The sequence below is a fragment of the Lepidochelys olivacea genome (assembly GCF_965140295.1).
Source record: "Lepidochelys olivacea isolate rLepOli2 genome assembly, chromosome: 1".
Taxonomy (NCBI): domain Eukaryota; kingdom Metazoa; phylum Chordata; order Testudines; family Cheloniidae; genus Lepidochelys; species Lepidochelys olivacea.
Genome location: NC_140411.1, coordinates 233,224,924 through 233,245,404, shown reverse-complemented (window position 1 = coordinate 233,245,404; position 20,481 = coordinate 233,224,924). Strand labels below are relative to the sequence as shown.

At 45.4% G+C, this 20,481-nt stretch overlaps 1 protein-coding gene across 4 annotated transcripts in view; it reads right to left on the bottom strand.

Annotated features, from left to right (window-relative positions):
* LOC311519986 (GTPase KRas) overlaps positions 1–10,443 on the bottom strand; it is a 101,295-nt gene extending 90,852 nt beyond the window's left edge. For 3 of the 4 annotated variants that reach the window (XM_084627141.1, XM_084627139.1, XM_084627138.1), the window contains exons 1-2: positions 10,324–10,436; positions 5,186–5,307 (exon numbers count right to left, since the gene is read on the bottom strand). In XM_084627141.1, coding sequence (XP_084483267.1) covers positions 5,186–5,296 — 111 coding nt within the window. In that variant the 5' untranslated portion in view covers positions 5,297–5,307; positions 10,324–10,436. Of the gene's footprint in view, positions 1–5,185; positions 5,308–10,319 lie in introns of all 4 variants that reach the window. The other variant, XM_084627140.1, reaches the window with a different exon arrangement.
* Between the last annotated feature and the right edge of the window lie 10,038 nt (positions 10,444–20,481).

The following is a 20,481-nucleotide window of genomic DNA, read 5'->3' as shown; positions in this document are numbered from 1 at the left end:
TCTCACATCACTTTGGAAATATTTTGCTTAAGTGCAAAGTTAAGTGCCAAAGTAAGTAGTAGTACATCTACTTTAAAAAAATACATAAACACTGTTTAAATATTGATAAGGTTGCAACAAACCTACAAGCCCCAGGAAATGTAAAGTTAACCTTAACACTTTTTTCCTGTTGTGGAATGTTAAAAGGACATCCAGAGTCCAGTGCTCAGTTCCCATTAAATTGAAAGGCAGAGTTGCCATGTTCTGCCATTAGTTTCATCACCAAGCTAATGATAAAGCACAAGCCCCACCTTTGGCACTTTACTGATCATATCAAAAGAAAAAAAAATCCTTAGTTCTTTCTCTATTCTATTATTTCTCCATGAGAAAACAACATTCGTGATGACCAAATGTGCACTGTCGGGCCTTCAAATCTCCCTACTTCTCCAAAGGAGGCAAAACTGCAAAGCTGAGCTATACAAAAAGAAAAAACACTCTTATTTCAAAGAGAAGGTAGATAAGGTAACATCTTTCTTTGGACCAACTTCTGGTGGAAGGTACAAGATTTTGAACTAGAGAGAATTCTTTTTCAGGTCAAGGGAAAGAAACTTTCCAGACCTGAACAACTCTGCAGTTCAAAAACTTGTACCTTCCACCAACAGAAGTTGGTCCAATAAGAAAAAGATACTGCCTTGCAAAGCTGGTGTTTCTTATATTCAAATTAAATAATTTGTTAAAAGTTGGCTACATTTCAAGCTGTCTGTTTCACTTGTAACCAGAACTGGTGCTCTCTGTTACTTACTCCCCCCCCTCCCCCCCATTCACAAGAAGAACTCAATAGAGCACAATAGCTTACGCTTTCAATTTTGGTTAGTATTAACAAGAACAGAGTGATATGATATTAACTGGAAAATAAAAGGATCTGAAAGGTAATGATAGCATTTCTTCCTGAAGCATTGCACCCATGACACATTTAGATTTCTGAGAAAAGCATTGTTTGCACTTTCCATGTGACCAACATAGCTACACCAGCACTCTTACTTTAAGTAATGAATGTCAAGGAAAATAGCTCGGCCATTTTTTTTCCAGTTAAAAAAAACAAACCTATTATTTTAATGTAAACATTATAGTCCCTGAAATAGGGGGTTTCTAACGAAGGCACGGACAGTTAGAAACACAAGTTATACTCACAAATGGTTCAGCTACAGTTTTCTACTTCATCTGTTCATTAAGATTTCTGAATTCCATACACCTGCATCATAAAACTTTTACACCAACAGTACTCTTTCTATAAGAACTCTTTTAATATTGACTAGATTTCTGTAGAAAGTTTGGGAAAAAAAGTGTTTATTCAAATTAGATCAGTTTCCAATTTCATGTACAAGTGTAGGAAAGCCACCACTCTCAGGGCCCCATCCACAGCCCATTAAAGTCAATGGGAGTTCTCTCCCCGACCAACCAACTTCAATAGGCTTAGGATCAAACCCTTATCATCCTCCAAAACAGAAGACACACGTAGGGCCAAACGACTTCTTCACTCGGAGCCCAAAGGGGACTTTTAGCTTTTCAGTCCATGCCTAGCCCCTTGGAGATCGGTGGCAAGTGAGTAGCGTCAGACTGCCTTCTATCCCCAATGTACAGCACACCTGCATATGTACTCCATGTGAAGGAGGCATGCGGAAAGGAGTCCAGTCTGGTGAATGGGTACCCTAAGCTCCTGGCCAGATCAACTCTTCAGGGACAACTCTGAAGACCACTCTCGCATCTAAAAGGCACACTCTCCACTCCTCCCATTGAGCAGTCTACTACAGACTTGGACCTTATGAGAAATTAACTCTCTCCCTCCCCAGCGGGATACTACACTATAGTGTAGCACTGCATCTTTACCATAGAAACAAGAAGTGCTTGGAGGAGCTAAGCCCTCCAGCAACAGACAAGACAACCAAATGCAAAAGTCCTTGCTCCCAAAAATGAAAGGAAACCTCATCTACCATGACCAGAAACAGGATTTGAGGTGGTAGAGGGAATAAGAACAGAGATAATTCTAGAGAATAATTTAAAGTTTGAAATCTCTCTCCCCCATCTGTAAATATTCGAGGAAGGGAAGAAGAAATGCCCCTAGATAAAAGTAAAATTAATAAGTTGATATAAATAAGTTTTCATATTTATAATTTGCCATTTTATGAAAAAATCTCAGATCGTTAAGTTTTGTGAGTGCCTAGATGTAACGTGGACTAGCTGTCTATATGTACCCAGTAGATAAGTATTGTATTGTAAGTATTACCATTTCTGAAAAAATTATGAAGTTCTTAAAAAAGAATTTAAAATGCATCATAGAAAAGGCACAACAGATTCATATGTAAGTTAAGATATTCTCTTGTATGTAGAACTTCAAATGACTGCCTCTATGTGTTCTAAAAGAAAATTCCACACCTAGTCCGTCGGACTTGTACCATTGCCCCAAAACACCATAGCAAAACCAGAAAGTGCCCTTTTACTGTGCACGCTCCAACCAGCAACGAAAGCGGAGTTACATGCTCGCTCTCTGAGGGAGAGACAGATTGGAATTTAGAGAAGGCCAAATAGTGCCACTGTGGATTAGAGTAAACACACAAGTGAAGGGGAAATAGACAGCAGTGATGCCCCAGGACCCAGCACAAAAATACATCACTCAAGTAAGAAACGGAAACCCAGAGTAGCAGTCATAACTTTAAAATAAATAAATAAAAAATAAAACACAAAAACCACTCCAGAAGTCAGTTGTAATTTTTTCCTGAAAACTAGATTCTGTAATTTACATCAAAAGCCTTTATTTCCATTACACTAATTACTTAATTTGTTATCACTGGTCTTTCAGAAGCCCTAAACTCAATGTGATTTGTGCTAATGGCAAACACCTCCACTGTTGTCAGCGACAATGCTGAGATTTTCCACATTTGTGTACTGTATGTAATTTAAGGGAAAAAAATCACTATTAACTGATCCTTGTCTGTGTCAGACACTTGATAAAAAATTCTCTATTTATACCTTTATGAAAGGACTCTATACACAAGTTAATATGAGCCGTTCTAAAACGTTATTTAATTAGGATGGAATTTTCAAGAATGCCTAAGTGATTTAGAAACACAGGGTAAATTTTTTTGAAAGCAGTTCAGACTTCTTGAGTTCATAAATCACATAGGAGATTTTGGAAATCCCACCCTGAACAACTTTCAAGCTTTAGTTGGGTATTCCAGGGATAGCCCACTTGGATGGCCGGTCTTTTTCTAAAGAACATTTGAAAAATACATAAATATTTTATTAAAATATCAGAAAATGAATGAGCCACAATACATTCTGGATAGAAGATAAAATATTTGACCAGTAGATGGCACTAAACAAACTGCTTCAATATATTAGCCCATATTTATAGGTTTATATGGTCTACATACACACTTACACTGATCTAACTAAATCTGTTCCCTAAAAGAGTTTTAGTTGTTTAGGTACAAGTGTGAAAGTAGACCAGCCTGAAGTGGATTTTATGTGGGTCTGAGGCCTTCCACAGATCATACATTCTAAGAACAAAAATACTTACATATGCAATTGAAAAGTAATTTTACAGAGATACTTATTCATAATGCATCTGCTGACAGGCAATAAATATTTTCCCCTTCCCCACTATCTTCTTTCACAATACATAAATGTTACAGGTGTTGTAGATACCCCCTTTAGCCACACTAATGATTTCAAATGTCTGAGTAATTATGGAAACAAACATTTCACTCTTTTACAAGTGTAATATTTATTCTTCCAAGGAGAAGCAATCAATGAATGTTACAGCAACAACAACATTAACACAAAGTGGCAATGAGACAACGATACCATAACAGTGAAAATAATGCTATTGGCATTGTGCAAGTATCATCTACTAAAGCAAGGCAAATTTATAACCTATATTCTTCCTCACTGTGTGTTTACAAAAACACTTAATATCTTTATGGCTAGAGCTCTTTGACTTAGGCCGTGAGCCCACAAATGGATCTGTGCAAACAGCACATTTAAGCAACCCTGTTCATTAGAATGGGGCTCTGCCCTTGCAGATCCAGTTGCAGGAAAGCAGACATGTAACATCCAATGTAAGAGCTTTCCTTGGGGTGCCACTTGCCATTCTAAATGATTCCTTGCCTACAACCTCAGCTACATGATTTATTTTTATTTTATGGTGCTGTGACCATGTAATCCATTTGTCAGGTCCCTGCCCTAACGGTCTTACAAACTAACAGGCAAAAACAGTACCTAGGACATCCATTCAGACAAGTATTTATCAAAGTAACCTTTAGAGGAATGCTATTGTGATAAGTGAAAAGATGTTTATGTAGGTAAAAACTGCAGTTGTTTCCTTCAAAACATTACACCAATGATTTCCACAACTGTGGACTACAACATAATGTTGAGGTAATCCTGTGCAACTAGTTTGCAAACTTCCTATAATACAAAAATTTCATTAGTCAAATCTTCTAGGAAGTTTACACTTTTCTGGGGAACATTACATGTTAACATTCTGAATGATTGGTGTTCCTAGAAGTACTAACACTATTATTGATGGATAGTAGCAATAGGCACCGTAAACTTCTCCATTTAGTTCTGGTTACACACCATAACTTTTAATGTAGAACTGCCCTGTTATTTTAAGTCCTGGGCACCTAAACAATCCTCTGATGTGACGGTTTAATTATCAATTCAAGTTATAAGACTTGCAACTTCAGAGGTAAGTTTCTTTTATAAGAATTATGAGAAAAGTCTCAAATGCTATGCTAATTTTGTGCACTTCTCTCTCTCAATTTAAGACACGCAGGGGTGCGCGCACACACACACACACCCCTAGTTTACTGGGTTTTTTTAAATTAGATCTAGTACCCAGAACCAATCTTCAGGTGATCAAAGTATATTTTCAGGATATTACCTTTTGATTTTGTAACACCACTATGGAATGACAGTCCATTGAGCTTAGAATAGCACTTTGAATATCTGCCGGATATCTAAAATGTCTTTAAAACAAGCTATAAATATTGGTCACTATTATAGCATCATTTAAACAAAATACAAATCAAAAGGTTATAGAAAAGACATTTCATAGTAAAATACAGCAATACAAGCCACAAAATCAACATCTGCCTCTCTCGTCAAAAGAACTTGTATACGTTATTAAAATTAAATTGTTTACCTCTATTGTAGGATCATATTCATCCACAAAATGATTCTGAATTAGCTGTATTGTCAAGGCACTCTTGCCTACACCACCAGCTCCAACAACGACAAGTTTATATTCCGTCATTTTCAGCAGACCTAGTAACAAAGAAGTCAAGATTAAGCATGAGAGAGAGAGAGAGAGAGAGAGAGTCAGGTTTCAATTACATGTTAAGTCATCCCCCAGTTCCTTTACTGAGGTGTTTAAAGAAAGGGAAAACCATTCTCTTGCTAGCGCACACAAAAAAAATCTTTTGAAAAGGGGATGCTATTTCTGAGTGTCAAAAGTTGTAAAAGTTTTGGTGCAGGTATTGTGCCACAAGTTATTGAACGCAAACTGAAACTAACTTTAATTGTGAAAACCATTACATAGAACTCAGGAAAGTCAAAAAAATCTGTTTTTATAGGTTATAATATGCAATATTTTATTTGATATTCTGATCAGTTCTTTTCACAAAATGTAAGAGATTTAGGATGCTGTTCCCTCAAATCTTAAAGATAAATTGGTGTAAACATTGTCAGATCAGAAACACACATTAGAAAAAAACAAATGCTGCAGAGCAAAGCCACTACCACCAAGACCTCTCCATTTTGAGCAGTGACATAGCAAGTTGTTGGATATCAGGAGTTATGACTATAATAATATAAAATAACCCATGAAGCACTCAAAAGGGCAAAGCCTCAGAATGAAGTTGATTATTAAAAATGGAGGGTCACTACTGATTCACTGGGAAGTTACAAAGTGGCTAAATACTACCAAGAGAGCAGCAAACTATATGAAGTTTTAATATTAAAATATGAACACAACCCTTTAAAACATTTTATTATCAAAAAAACTGAACACCAGGGCTCACCTGTCAGATTCACCTTCACAGATTTTTTTTTCTGGGCAAGAGTAGTATACTATTATTATATAAGGGACATCCAATAATATACTATTGTATGGTTGTCATAAATTACCAGAATAGTCTTTGCCCATTATAGCCAATTCTGTTATACAAATAATGATATAGTAGCAAGTAAATTCTTGAGTGAGATGCAAAGCCTGTCAGGAGGAAAGTGACAGGCTAGGACAGAAAAGCATGGCAGCCAAAATTTTCTGTAACATCTTTGCTCCTCCGGCTCTTTATATTCCTTATACTTAGAGCTGGGAATCCCACTATTTATTTGTGCATACGGTGATTATTTTGTGGGGGAGGGGTGGAATTTGACAGCATAATATTGGTGGGATCCAGTCGTGTGGGCTGGTGTCTGGCTCACGCTCAAGAGGCGGAGGGCGTTTCCACCTGTCCTTCCTGCAGCACCACCTCCTCCTCCTCTCAGAGGCAGCAAAATCACTATCTGCCTGAAGAGGGAGGTGGGGCAGAGAGGAGAGCCAAAAGACATAACCATGGGACAGAGAGAGCGGCAGAGAAAGGAAGGGGACTGCATCTGGCCCTTCAGACGTTTTAATCCGGCCCTTGTGCTCCAGCCGGGGAGCAGGGTTGGGGGCTTGCCCTGCTCCGCACATGCCGGGGCTCCCTGCGGCTCCCAGAAGCAGCGGCATGTCCCCCCTCTGGCTCCTACACGTAGGAGCAGCCAAGGGGCTCCGCATACTGCCCCTGCCCCGCCCCCGCAGCTCCCATTAGCCAGGAACCGTGAGCATTCATGGCCTGCCATACAATTTCCATACCCAGATGTGGCCAAGTTTGCCCACCCCGGTCTAGAGTATAGAGGGCTGTAGGGGAGCAGGAAGCTAAACATATGGATGGGTGTAGGAGCTCTCAGGGAATATACAGAGATGCTGGGGCCAGGAGCAGCAGGTTTGTATAATTTTTTCTGGTGCCCAGAACTGGTCAAAATCCCTCTGCCCCCCACACCACCACCTAAGGCTCTGGGAGGGAGTTTGGGTGCGGGAGGGGTGCTGGCTCTGGGCTGTGGCAGGGGGTGTGGGGTGCAGGCTCTGGGAGGGAGTTTGGGTGCGGGAGGAGGTTTGGGGTGCAGGCTCTGGGCTGGGGCAAGGGGTTGAGGTGCGGGCTCAGAGGGAGTTTGTGGGCAGGCTCTGGGCTGGGGCAGGGGTGCAGGAGAGGGTGAGGGGTGCGACACTTACCCTCAGGCAGCTCTCGAAAGCAACCGGCACACCCTCTGGCAGTGGCTCCTAGGCAGGATGGTATGGGGGGCTCCATGTGCCGCTGCCCACAGGGACCGCCCCTGCAGCTCCCATTGGCCACAGTTCCCGGTCAATGGGAGATGCAGAGTCAGCGCTCAGAGCGAGGGCAGCACACAGACACACATCCCCATGGGGCCACAGGGACGTGCCGGCTGCTTGCAGGAGTGGCGTGGAGCAAGGGCGGGCAGGAAGTCACCTTAGCCGTGCTGGTGGTGGCGGCGGCAGCTGGGGGGCTCCTGGCCCTTTTAAATCGCCATAGGGTGACAGGCAGGGCCGGGAGATGCTCCGGGGGAGGCACGCGGCGCTGGGGGAAGAGACCCAGCCCCAAACATTGGTGGAGACAGGCCCCCAGGCCCTGAATATTCCTGGAGCTCGGGCACCACGGTCCCATATAACTTGTCGCCACTGGCTGGGGGCTCTCAGGAGGACACGGGGATGTAAAGTCAGACGAGGATAAGGGTATAGATGGAGTAGAGGCCCTCAGAGGCCATCAGGTGTAGGGATCAGAAGTTGGGATATACAGAAGGTACGGGTTCCCATGCAGTATAGGGTGCAGAGGAGGCTGGAGTACTCAGGGGGTATAGAGAGCATTGTGGTCTAGAGGATGCAGAGGAGGCTGGGATATAGAGAGTGATAGCGGCTCTTGGGAAGGGTAGGGAGGCGTAGGGGCAGGTGAGGCATGGGGCATACAGAGTAGAGACTCTTGGAAGTTATAGTGCTTTGGGGGCAGGGGAAGGTGGGGGGATATGGGATAATGGCTCTTGGGGGCACATGTGGAGCAGGGACTGTTGGGGGTGTAGCGGGCAGAGGCAGCTGGGGTCACAGCGGGGTGTACAAAGGTGGAGGAAGCAAGGATTGTAGATAGGGTTGCCAATTCTGGTTGGCTGTATTCCTGGAGGTTTCATCACATGACAGTCTTTTAATTAAAGAATTCCTGGAGACTCCAGGGCAATCCTGGAGGGTTGGCAACCCTAGCTGTGGTGGATATAGGTGGGCCGGGGGCACATGGAAGCTGTTGGGAGTATAGGTGTACAGTAGGTATATGGGGGGCACAGGTGTGCATGAGGGCTGGAAGTACACAGGGGTAGGGGCTGTTAGGGGCACAGGTACACAGGCAGCTAGGCACAACCAGGGGGCAGGAGGCACAGGGGGTATAGGTGTGCAGGGGGCTGGTGGCATACAGGGGCAGGGGCTGTTGGGAGTTCACAGGGTGCAGGAGGTACAAGTGTGCAGGAGGTTCATGGGGGGCTGTCAGGGGCACAGGTAAGCTGGTGGCAAATGGGGGGGAAGGGGATGAAGGGGGCAGGGACTGTCATTGGCATAGGTAAGCAGGGTGTTGGGGGCACAAGGGTGGGCAGGGAGCACATGGGAGGCAGGTAAGCCAGACACTAGGGGCATACTGAGAGCAGAGGACACACAAGGGGGGGCAGGTGGGCAGCAGCTGTCAGGGACACAGGTAATCAGAGCTTTAGGGGCACACGGGAGGCAGATGGGCAGGACAACACATGGGGGCAGCAGGGAATAGAAGTGGACAGGGAGCACACAGGGGGGCAGGGCCTGTCACGGGCACAGGTAAGCAGGGCACTGGGGGAAGGTGGGAATACAGGTGGGCAGGGGGCTGTCAGGGGCACAGGTAAGCAGGGCATTGGGGCACACGGGAGGTTGGTGAAGATACAGGTAAGCAGGACACACAGGGGGCAGCAGGGGATACAAGTGGGCAGGGAGCACACAGTGGCCAGGACCTGTCAGGAGCACAGGTAAGCAGGATGCTGGAGGCAGGCGGGGATACAGGTGTGCAGGGGACATATGGGGGGACAGGTAGTGTCGGGGGCACAGGTAAACTGGCAGCACATGGGAGGCAGGTGGGGATACAGGTGGGCAGGAGGGCACAAGGGGGACAGGGGCTATTGGGGGCATAGTTAAGCTGGCGGCACATAGGGGGCAGGTCGGGACACACGGGGGCTGTCGGGGGCCAGGTAAGCTGGGGGCCCATGGGGGGCAGGTAAGGACACAGGTAAGCTAGGGGCCCATGGGGGGCAGGTAGGGACACGGGGGGCTGTCGGGGGCACAGGTAAGCTGGGGGCACATGGGGGGCAGGTGGGGACATGGGGGGCTGTCGGGGGCACAGATAAGCTGGCAGCACATGGGGGCAGGAGGGGACACAGGTAAGCTGGCGGCGCATGGGGGGCAGGTGAGGGTACAGGGGACGGGGGCACAGGTAAGCTGGGGGCCCATGGGGGGCAGGTAGGGACACGGGGGGCTGTCGGGGGCACAAGGGGGCAGGGGCTGTCGGGGGCACAGGTAAGCTGGCAGCACATGGGGGGCAGGTGGGGACACAGGTAAGCTGGGGGCACATGGGGGGCAGGTGGGGACATGGGGGGCTGTCGGGGGCACAGGTAAGCTGGCGGCACATGGGGGCAGGGGGGGACACAGGTAAGCTGGCGGCGCATGGGGGGCAGGTGAGGGTACAGGGGATGGGGGCACAGGTAAGCTGGGGGCCCATGGGGGGCAGGTAGGGACACGGGGGGCTGTCGGGGGCACAAGGGGGCGGGGGCTGTCGGGGGCCAGGTAAGCTGGCGGCGCATGGGGGGCAGGTGGGGACATGGGGGGCTGTCGGGGGCACAGGTAAGCTGGCGGCGCATGGGGGGCAGGTGGGGGCGCAGGGGGGGCAGGGGGGCGGACGGGGGCCGGGGCACAGGTGAGCCGGGCGCTAGGGGCACACGGGGGGGAGGGGGCAGGCGGCTGGGGCGCCTCGATGCGGGCGGAGGCTCCAGCCCGGCCCCTCAGGTCTGGGCTCCCCAGTCCCCGCTTCCCCCCAGGCGGCGGCGGCGGGGGCGCTGGCCGGGCAGGGCGGCGGCGCTGGCGAGTCTCTCCGCCCCAGGTCCCGCTGGAGGGTCCGGGGTCCCGGCTCCACACGGCCTCCGCCCGCCCGTTCCCGCCACCCCCCGCCAGGTCCCCGCACCTGCCTGGCGCTGTCCGGGCTGCGGGGCGGCTGCTCGTCCCCGCCGCGGCCGCTCGCGTCCCTCTGCCTCTCCGTGCCGGGCTGAAATGGCGGGGGACGGGGCTGGGGCTGCCGGGGCTGCCGAGCCGAGCGCCGAGCGAGTGGATGCGCTCGATGCGCTCCGCGCTCCGCCGCAGGGAGCGGGAGGAGGAGGAGGGGGAGCGACCCACCCACAGACTGACAGGCCCGCAGTGTCCCAGGGAAACTGCCCTCAGCTCCTGAGGCAGCAAGCAGCACAGACAGAGCTACAGCCCCAGCCCTACAGGGACACACACACACACACACACAGATGTCCAGCCCTGTAGCTCCACAGCAGCCCCACCCCAAGCCAGGAAGGCTCCACTGCGGGGGGGTGGCTTTCTATGAACACTTTCTGTCAATATTTAAAATTTTCAAAAGTTTTGGCTACTCCACTCAAGCGTGGCCAGCCAGAACGGAAAGAGAACGAAAAGCAAAAAAAAGTTCATCAAAATTTCCAAACCCCTCTGTCAAAGATACTTGAAATAGGAAACCACACAGAGCCAGACACCTATACACAGAGCCCAAGACACTCAGACCTACAGAATTACAGATCCACACTGCGTCTTTCACACATAAACGTATTGGGCCCACTCTGCATAAAGAAAAGAAGTACTAGTGGCACCTTAGAGACTAACCAATTTATTTGAGCATGAGCTTTCGTGAGATGCATCCAATGAAGTGAGCTGTAGCTCACAAAAGCTCATGCTCAAATAAATTGGTTAGTCTCTAAGGTGCCACAAGTACTCCTTTTCTTTTTGCGAATACAGACTAACACGGCTGCTACTCTGAAACCTGTCACTATATGCATAGTTCACCATACACAGATCCCATTCCTGCCGAGCGGTACACAAATGTACGAGCTAGTGCATACTATCTACATATTAATAAAGCACACAGTACCACACAGCAAATGATATCTCCAAGAAGTAATGTTTTTGAGGAAAGTGGTTTAATCAGTTCTACGGCTTGTTTGGGTTTTATTCTTTTTTTTTTAAAAAAAAACACATTTGGTTGTTTAGTCAAATATATTTGGGAAGCTTTCTAGTTAAATTTGAAAACGGCTTTGTGGGGGAAGAAAAGTAGAAATACTGGCAGAAAATAGAAGGGGAGACAAAAACACACCCCCTCCAAAGAATTACTGTAAAACTTAAAATAATTGATGCCAGTTAAAGTTTTTTGTTTTCACTCATTTAAAAACTAAATGAAACACCTCTTCTAGTTGCACAGGATACTCATTGCAAAAAGAAATAAACATGAATCAATTTTTTGAGTCAAGTTAACAATTACAGGGTGAAGTCTTTTTTCTCTAACAAAAATGCCAAAAACTTAATATCCTATAACCATAGAGGTCTATTGTACCAGCTGAATGTATAGACCTTTACTATATAGTGAATGATGTCAATTTTTAAATCTACATCAGGGGTTCCCAAACTTGGTTCAAGGCTTGTTCAGGGTAAGCCCCTGGTGGGCCATGAGACGCTTTGTTTACCTGAGCGTCCACAGGTATGGCCGCTAGCAGCTCCCAGTGGCTGCGGTTTGCCGTTCCTTGCCAATGGGAGCTGCAGGAAGCAGTGGCCTAGCCCGCGCTGCTTCTCGCAGCTCCCATTGGCCGGGAACAGTGAATCGCAGCCACCGGGAGCTGCGAGTGGCCGTACCTGCGGACGCTCAGGTAAACAAAGCGTCTCGCGGCCTGCCAGGGCCTTACCCTGAACAAGCCGCGAACCAAGTTTGGGAACCCCTGATCTATATGTATCAGCATCTCTAGGGGAAAGACAATGGACCCAAACTAATTCCTAGACAATTTGATCACACCAGATCAGTGGTGCTGGAACAATTTTTACAGTGGCGGTGCTGAAGGCAGAAACCATGTATTTGGGTTGTTGTTACTAATGCAAGCCAAGGGTGCAGCAGCACCCACACCAGTCCTAGTTCTAGCACCTACGCACCAGATATGAATTTGGCCCACTGTCTTCTCCTTTCTGAGCTGGCAGGTCAAGAAGGCAAATATTGTGTCTACAGACCTAGTATTCAAGACTTTTAAGTTAACAGATTAGAGCTTTGCTCTCCCTAATCATAGATGACAGAAGTACTGTAAGATGTTCAAGCTTCTTTCACAGTAATGTTCATCCAAGAAGGATTCTGCTGAGTTGCACCCATTTGGTCCTCTAAGGCATTGACACTTTGGGACTGTGCCATCTAATTTAGAAGCTGTGTTCCCATGGTAGATTGATGCAAGTAGGTTTTGCTGCCAAATTGCTCATGTAGCTGTTGAATGCTATTCCCTGATGTTTAGGGTCTGGCAGAAAGCAGAAGAGTGCATGTTTCTGAACTATCGTGTGAAAATGCCATCTTCCATTGCATAGGGTCTGAGAAAGTCCGGACCAGTTGCTTTGTTCATACTCTTGTGGCCTGATCTGTTCTCATTGAAGTCAATGACAAAAGGCCTCTGGACTTTTATGGGAGCAAACTCAGGACCTCTGTGTAAGGATTCCCCTCTAGTGGCCAGTGTACAGTGGTGGGGCATGTATGACTCATAACTGTGGGGTGCTCTTATAGATCATTCTGTCACTCCTCTACTGGTGGTTTAGAAGTTAGTAACCTGATCCCTTTCAAGTAGTGAATATATAAAACTTGTTGATCTGACTATTCGATGTCTTATTTATGGGCCTTGTCCGAGATCTTTGCTTTAGGCATTCTTATTACACTATATTTCAGCAGGCTTAATAAAAAATTGCACAAAATAATATGTATTTGGCAGTGTACTATGGGACATCTCACTGTGAGCACATGATACTGATTGTCCATGAGCTACATTGACTGTTTTGACCTATGAAGTCACAGGTGGTTTGGGGCTAGGCTATTCAAAAGTCTCCTTCTCTACCTATGCCACATATCCATAGCTGAGATCAGAAAAGAATCCTCAGGGAGAAGCAAAAGTGAACTCCTTGACTTTGGAATTATTTCCCTACCTTGACACCAAAAAGCCTAAGTTTGCTGGCCTTCAGGGTTTGCTGTGTTAATTAATTTCAAAACCCAACTATTTGTTCAGGCATTTGTGGAGGGATAATTTGTTTTGTTTTATTTTGTTTTGTTTTGTGAGGGATGGATTCTGGAGAAGGTGGGAAATATGTTTTCCTGATTTTTGTTGTATGTAGGTTTAAATATATTGCTGGGTGGTTATTTTTTTATTTTACATCCCTTCTTAAAAATATTACAAGCATCTATCATTTTGAGTAGTTTTTAAAAAAAATATTTTAATCAAAATAAATACATGAATTAAGATGTGTTATGCACCTACTCATTAACTGGATTGATTAGAAATAAGCTTTTTAAAATCCAGTGCAAAAGCAGCAAAAAAGCTGGATTTTGCCAGAGTTTACAAGAGTTAACAAACTACATTTTGATTGATTGTGTTTGACTATAATTTGTAGAGGAAGTTCTGAACACAGGCAAGTGAGATGCACTTTCAACTTTACAAAAAGAACAAAAACAATTCAGTTCTCCTGGAACCAAATAGTCATCTAATTACAATATTTTTACCAATTCAAAGGCAACTCTATATTTGTCCTAATCAGTCCTGATTAGCAGGATTCTTTATGATTTGCATACCGCCCAGAATTGCCTCCAGAACTACTGAACTTTGAAGGTTCACATGCTGAAACGTTAAAATCTTCTGAGAACCAACACCATGGTTTTGGTATCCTTTTCTGATAGGGTATTTTCCTGATGGTGGCAACCTTTGAACCCCCATGCAGACATTGCTCTGTCACTCAAGATTGCCCCCTTCCCAGACTCATCTAGTCCTAAATATCAAGCAATAAAGCTCATGACATTCAAACCTGAAGAGCAAGAGTTTTTCACCAGCTGAATGTCAGCCATCTGGGGAAGAGTTTTAAAGCAGCTACAGCCCAAAGATATACAATAAGCTTTCCCTGGCTGACATCTGTTTTGGAGCTGAGACAGGAGTCTGCTTCTCCATTGCCTTGCACTGGCAGTCACTCCTGTGCAAAGAGAATGCAGAACAAATGCCAATATGAGACCATAAAGACTTAGCTCAAGAAAAGGGAGTGGATTCATGCAGCCCAAAGACTGAACACCATTATTTAAAAAAATACTGATGAGAAAAATGACATACACATATACATGCACAACTCATAGCAAACCCATGTGAAGGGTTTTAGGAGGTAATTGCATGCATTCCCTATCCATCTCCCCTTCTAGGTACATTTTAAACATTTTAAAGGAGTTCTTGCAGATACCTCCAAGATGCAGAATGTGGATAAGGCCATTTACACAAAAGCTCCTTTAAAAAACTAAGGCGTTGTCTAGGCCATAGAATTGTGTTGATTATAAATGCTAATGTAAACATAAGTTAACTGGCAATTTCTACTTAACGCATAATTGGCAATCTATTAACTCTTGATACAATACAATCAAAAACTCTCGTCTAGAAAGGTCCTAAATAACAAGTATGGTAACAAACTTCATACAGCAGAATGCAGTGAAATCAGATATAGCAAAAATCTTATATTGAAGTAGAAAATTCCAAATTATTTCAATGTATTGTAATGTGCAAATTTCAATTCTGCTTATAGTGAACCTCCATTGAGAAGGCCACGTTCTGCATATGGGTGTGTACATGCAGCACCTATTAGATTCATGCAAACATGCATCAAGAACAGACTTTAACCCATAGTGAAGTTCTGTTTAAATTTTGTTTAAAAAATCTTCACAGTATGTAGGTTCCAGGGAAATACGGTTAACATTTTCTGCAAAAACATCAGACTTATTTTGAAGGCAACATTTTACAATTCTGACTTTTGCTACTGCTTCTAAATGGTTTGATTTTTAGTCTAACCACTGGTGTTCACTTTCTCTCTCTCTCTTTAATAGTAGGTTTCTCTACCTAGAAATGGGATCTAGCGGGTGGGGCAGGCAGGGAGGGACAAAAGCTTTGGCTGTGAAGTATTCTTTAGAAGAGTGGGTGACTTTGCTTTTCCAACTTGCCAGTCACCATTAATTAACATGGCATCCCCTCTAAGTATATTGTCAGCACATATCCCTAAATTAAAATTAAAACAGTTGAAAGAAAAATCCAATTTAACTTCAAAAAAGCATAATTTTTCAAGTTGTACAGTATACTGTGTTTGTGTGCATAGGGAAAGATCCAAAGCCCATTGAAATTAATGGGAGTCTTTTGGATCAGGCCCCAAAACCTTTGGAAAATCCATTGTTTAACTATCTAATTTGTCTCTGCAAATCGTTTAGTTGGATGTCTAAATTCTGTCATTTATATCCACAATATGGCACCCATAATCAATTACGCTCAGTAATGTAGATGCAAATCTGTAAGTATAGGCATTCATCTTAAACTAGTGAAGGATTTCTGAAACCTTTGGAAAAATGGCCCTTGGACGAGCTAGAAATGGACTATCCAATTGCAGTCTCTCTCTCCTACCCCAGAGAACAGAGAAGAAAAGACACTGACTAGCTGTGCTCTGGGTTCAACTACAGCAAGGCTGCACTCCAAAGTCTGAGTCTGAGAGGTGATGAGCACCTGCAACTCCAGTGAGTATCCAGGAAAACTGCATATGTTCAGTACTTCCCCAGATAAGGCTCTAATTTTCCAGCCCTGGAATGTGCTGAAGAGATGCTCGAAAAGTGTGAGGCGGTCACCTTTCCAGAGACGCTGGGGTGGAGGCAGATCAGGGTATGTCTTCACTGCAGTCAAGTTGAGTGATGGGCACATGGATTAGCCTAGCCCCGGTGTGAGCAGCCACATTGCACAGCCATACAGGAGTTACTGTGTTCTCACTGGTACTACGCTCATTCCTGAGTGTTGTTTCAATTTCTGGGGCGTATCCCCATGGTTCTTTAAGCTGCAATAAATTGAGCTGCTCCATGATTCTTTCCCAGTGAACTGTAGAAGACCTTGTCTATCCTTCTGAGCCCCGGGGGGAGGAATTGTGGGAAGCCACTGGAATACTATCAGCACTTGAGTGGTTTAGCCTGTGTCCTCACAGCAAAATTAATAGGTTACTAGCCCAAGTGAAAGCTTCAATTGGTCTTTAGAATGCAACTACAGACAAGCCAGTTGGTCCAGGTTGAAATCACTGCCACGCTCGCATGAGAGAGTTTTGTGTGTGGATGGGAGTCAAATTAGGGGCGACTCCCGAGTAAGAGCCCAAATTAACTCTGCAGTGAAGATGCGTCTTTAGAGTAAACAAAGTGGGTTTTGCCTCTTGTTGTGAATCAAAAACATGATCTTTACCCCCTGAGGTAAACTGGGGCCTGCTCCTGCTCCACATAAAGTCAATGTGAGTAGGATTAGGCCCTTAGTTTACATGTTAGTGTTGCCTACTGTCTTTCAGATGTTACAGGCCTCCTCTCAGGTCCCTGCATATCATTACAACTCCTGGGAACATAACCAATCTGTTATAACCAGGAGTTTCAGTGCACTGGAGTTTGGTAAAACTGTACATCATTCTTACACAATAAGAAACACATGTAAGGAAAGAAAATTATTAAAATACTGCATACAGAGAAAAGAAGGAAATTTTCTCTTTTCAAAATGGTTACTCTTTTGCTTTTTCTTTACTGCAGGCTTCTTTACTTAAAAAAAAATCAAAATACTCAAAGTATTTAGGAAATCATTTATAGTCTGATCCTGAGAGGTGCTGTGCGTCCACTATTCACCCTGCAAACTAAGTACGTTGCTTCTGCTGAGAATCTATCAAGCAGAGATGGCTAGGAAACTGAATTTCAGCTCAACAAAAAACATTCTGAGGTTTTGGAAAAGTTTTCAGCGCAACTTGGGACAAAATGCCAAAACCTCAAAATTTTTTGCAGAACTAAAATTCCACAAAACTTTTTTTCAGAGACATCACAGTGTTCCCACAGCAGGAATATTTTGGTGCTTCCAGAATGAAATATGCTCCCTGGGAGCCTGGAAGTTCTGGGAGCCCATGCACCATAGCAACCCACCTGGCAAGCTGCTGAGAAGCCTGGAAGCTGGCCAGCTGGGGTGTGGGCCAGGCCAGGGAACCAGCCACCCAAGAAGCTGGGGAGCTTGGGGAGTTGGCTAACAGGGGATCCCAGGAAGGTTGGGAGCCTGGCAGCCCATCTGGCAAGGTGCCATGGAGCTGAGAAGATCAGACTCCACAGCAGCCCATCTGTCAGGCTGCTGAGGAGCCATGTGCCTGAAGGGTTTGGGGGGCCCAGCACCTAAGCTCCCTGCTAGGTGAGGTGCTGAGGAGGCTCCCCAGCAACCTGCAGGTTTCCACGGAAAGTTTTATCGAAAGTTTTAACCATGTTCCCACAGAATGTTTCAGTTTCAACAAATCTGCATTACCAATTACCAGCTCTACTTTCAAGATCAAGCCCTTTGTACAGGCATAGCTACATAGTACATGATGCTTGTTCAGCATTAAGTTGCATTAACCCCAACCAGGCTTTTGGTTTGGTTTCATTTTATACAGCCTCTTCTAGTAAAAGTGCTGCGCTGTCACTGCTCTAAAGACAAATGTAAATTCTGCTCTCAGAGTATGTCTACACTATGAAATTAGGTCGAATTTATAGAAGTCGTTTTTTTAGAAATCGGTTTTATATATTCGAGTGTGTGTGTCCCCACAGAAAATGCTCTAAGTGCATTAAGTGGATTAACTCGGTGGAGTGCTTCCACAGTACCGAGGCTAGAGTCGACTTCTGGAGTGTTGCACTGTGGGTAGCTATCCCACAGTTCCTGCAGTCTCCGCTGCCCATTGGAATTCTGGGTTGAGATCCCAATGCCTGATGGGGCTAAAACATTGTCACGGGTGGTTCTGGGTACATATCGTCAGGCCCCCCTTCCCTCCCTCCCTCCATGAAAGCAAGGGCAGACAATCGTTTCACACCTTTTTTCCTGAGTTACCTGTGCAGACGCCATACCACAGCAAGCATGGAGCCTGCTCAGCTCACTGTCACCGTATGTCTCCTGGGTTCTGACAGACGCGGTACTGCATTGCTACACAGCAGCAGCAACCCATTGCCTTGTGGCAGCAGATGGTGCAATAGGACTGGTAGCCGTCATCGTCATGTCCGAGGTGCTCCTGGTTGCCTCTGTGAGGTCGATCAGGAGCGCCTGGGCAGACATGGGCGCAGGGACTAAATTTGGAGTGACTTGATCAGATCATTCTCTTTAGTCCTGCAGTCAGTCCTATTGAACCATCTTATGGTGAGCAGGCAGGTGATACGGATTGCTAGCAGTCCTATTGCATCATCTTCTGCTGGGCAGGCAAGGGATGAGGATGGCTAGCAGTCCTATTGTACCATCTTCTGCCGAGCAGCCATGAGATGTGGATGGCAAGCAGTCCTTCTGCACCGTCTGCTGCCAGCCAAAGATGTAAAAGATAGATGGAGTGTATCAAAACAAGAAATGGACCAGATTTGTTTTGTACTCATTTGCAAACCCCTCCCCTCCGCCCCCAGTCTAGGGGACTCATTCCTCTAGGTCACACTGCAGTCACTCACAGAGAAGGTGCAGCGAGGTAAATCTAGCCATGTATCAATCAGAGGCCAGACTAACCTCCTTGTTCCAATAAGAACAATAACTTAGGTGCACCATTTCTTATTGGAACCCTCCGTGAAGTACTGCCTGAAATACTCCTTGATGTAAAGCCACCCCCTTTGTTGATTTTAACTCCCTGTAAGCCAACCCTGTAAGCCGTGTCATCAGTCGCCCCTCCCTGCGTCAGAGCAACGGCAAACAATCGTGTATCTGAGTTGAGAGTGTTGGATCATATTAAAGAAGTTCTGTATTAAAATCACAAATGAGTTTGATTCCCAATAGTTTAAAGTCCAGGGTATTACTAATTAAGAGGTCTCTTGGTTTTTGGTGCTGATTCTCTCCCTCTATGTGTGAAACCTGCAAGCTGCTAATTGTGTTCGTACATTCTAAGACTGAGTCTGTTCTCAAAGCAATTCACAGAGAGAGAGACTCAAAGCAATACTCGAACAACAGAAACAGCACCCAGAGACTCCCCGCCCTTTTGTTGTATTAACAGTTGTGATTAAAATAGAGATAGAGGATGTATGTGGATGGATGCTTGGTGTGGATAATAACTGAATGATCAGGGAGGTGCCAGCCTAAGAATCCAGTGTCCATCGGCTGAAGAAGGCGTCAAGTGGAAATAACCAGAGGACCCCACCCAGAGGGCAGACTGGAATCCACCCAACAGCCTCAAGAATGGGAGAACCAAAGAACAAGATAACATCTTGGAGCCGTCAGGAATGTGCTATCTGCTGATTGATTCAGCAACAGCATGATGAAGCAATTCCCATAGACTGGCATAGGAAGAAATTCCTATAAAAATAGACTCTAAAAAGTGAGAACTTTGGGGTCTGATTCTGCAAACCAACTTCCAGGAGCATCAGATGAGCATCTGACAAGGCCCTGCTCCCTCCTCATGTCCAGGCCACCTGGCCAGTGGCTTGGCATGAGCAACTCTAAGGCTGGTAACTATGATAACAACCTTGCAGAACCTGTGTGTGTGGGTGTGTATGTGTGTGTGTGTGTGTTTGTATGAATGAATGTGTGAATAAATATGAGATTGAATGGAATGTTATAGCTATAACTAACTGCTTACTATGATTCTTTCTGTATTCACAATAAATGTGGTATTTTGCCTTTTTCCCTTTAATAAGATCCTGCTGGTTTTTATTTTATTGGTACGACAAGAGTGCTGTCCAGAGCAGTCACAATGGAGCACTCTGGGAGAGCTCCCGGAGGCCAATACCGTCGAATTGTGTCCACAGTACCCCAAATTCGACCCGGCAAGGCCGATTTAAGCGCTAATCCACTTGCCAGGGTGGAGTAAGGAAATCGATTTTAAGAGCCCTTTAAGTCAAAATAAAGGGCTTCATCATGTGGACGGGTGCAGGTTTACATCGATTTAACGCTGCTAAATTTGACCTGAAGTCCTAGTGTAGACCAGGGCTCAGTTACATTCATGACACCTCAGTGATTTCCATGTGATTTCCATGTGTTTGTACAGCTGCAACAAAGGACAAAATTTGGCCCACTAAATTGTTCCATTGCAGTGTTGCAAATTACACTGGGCCATAT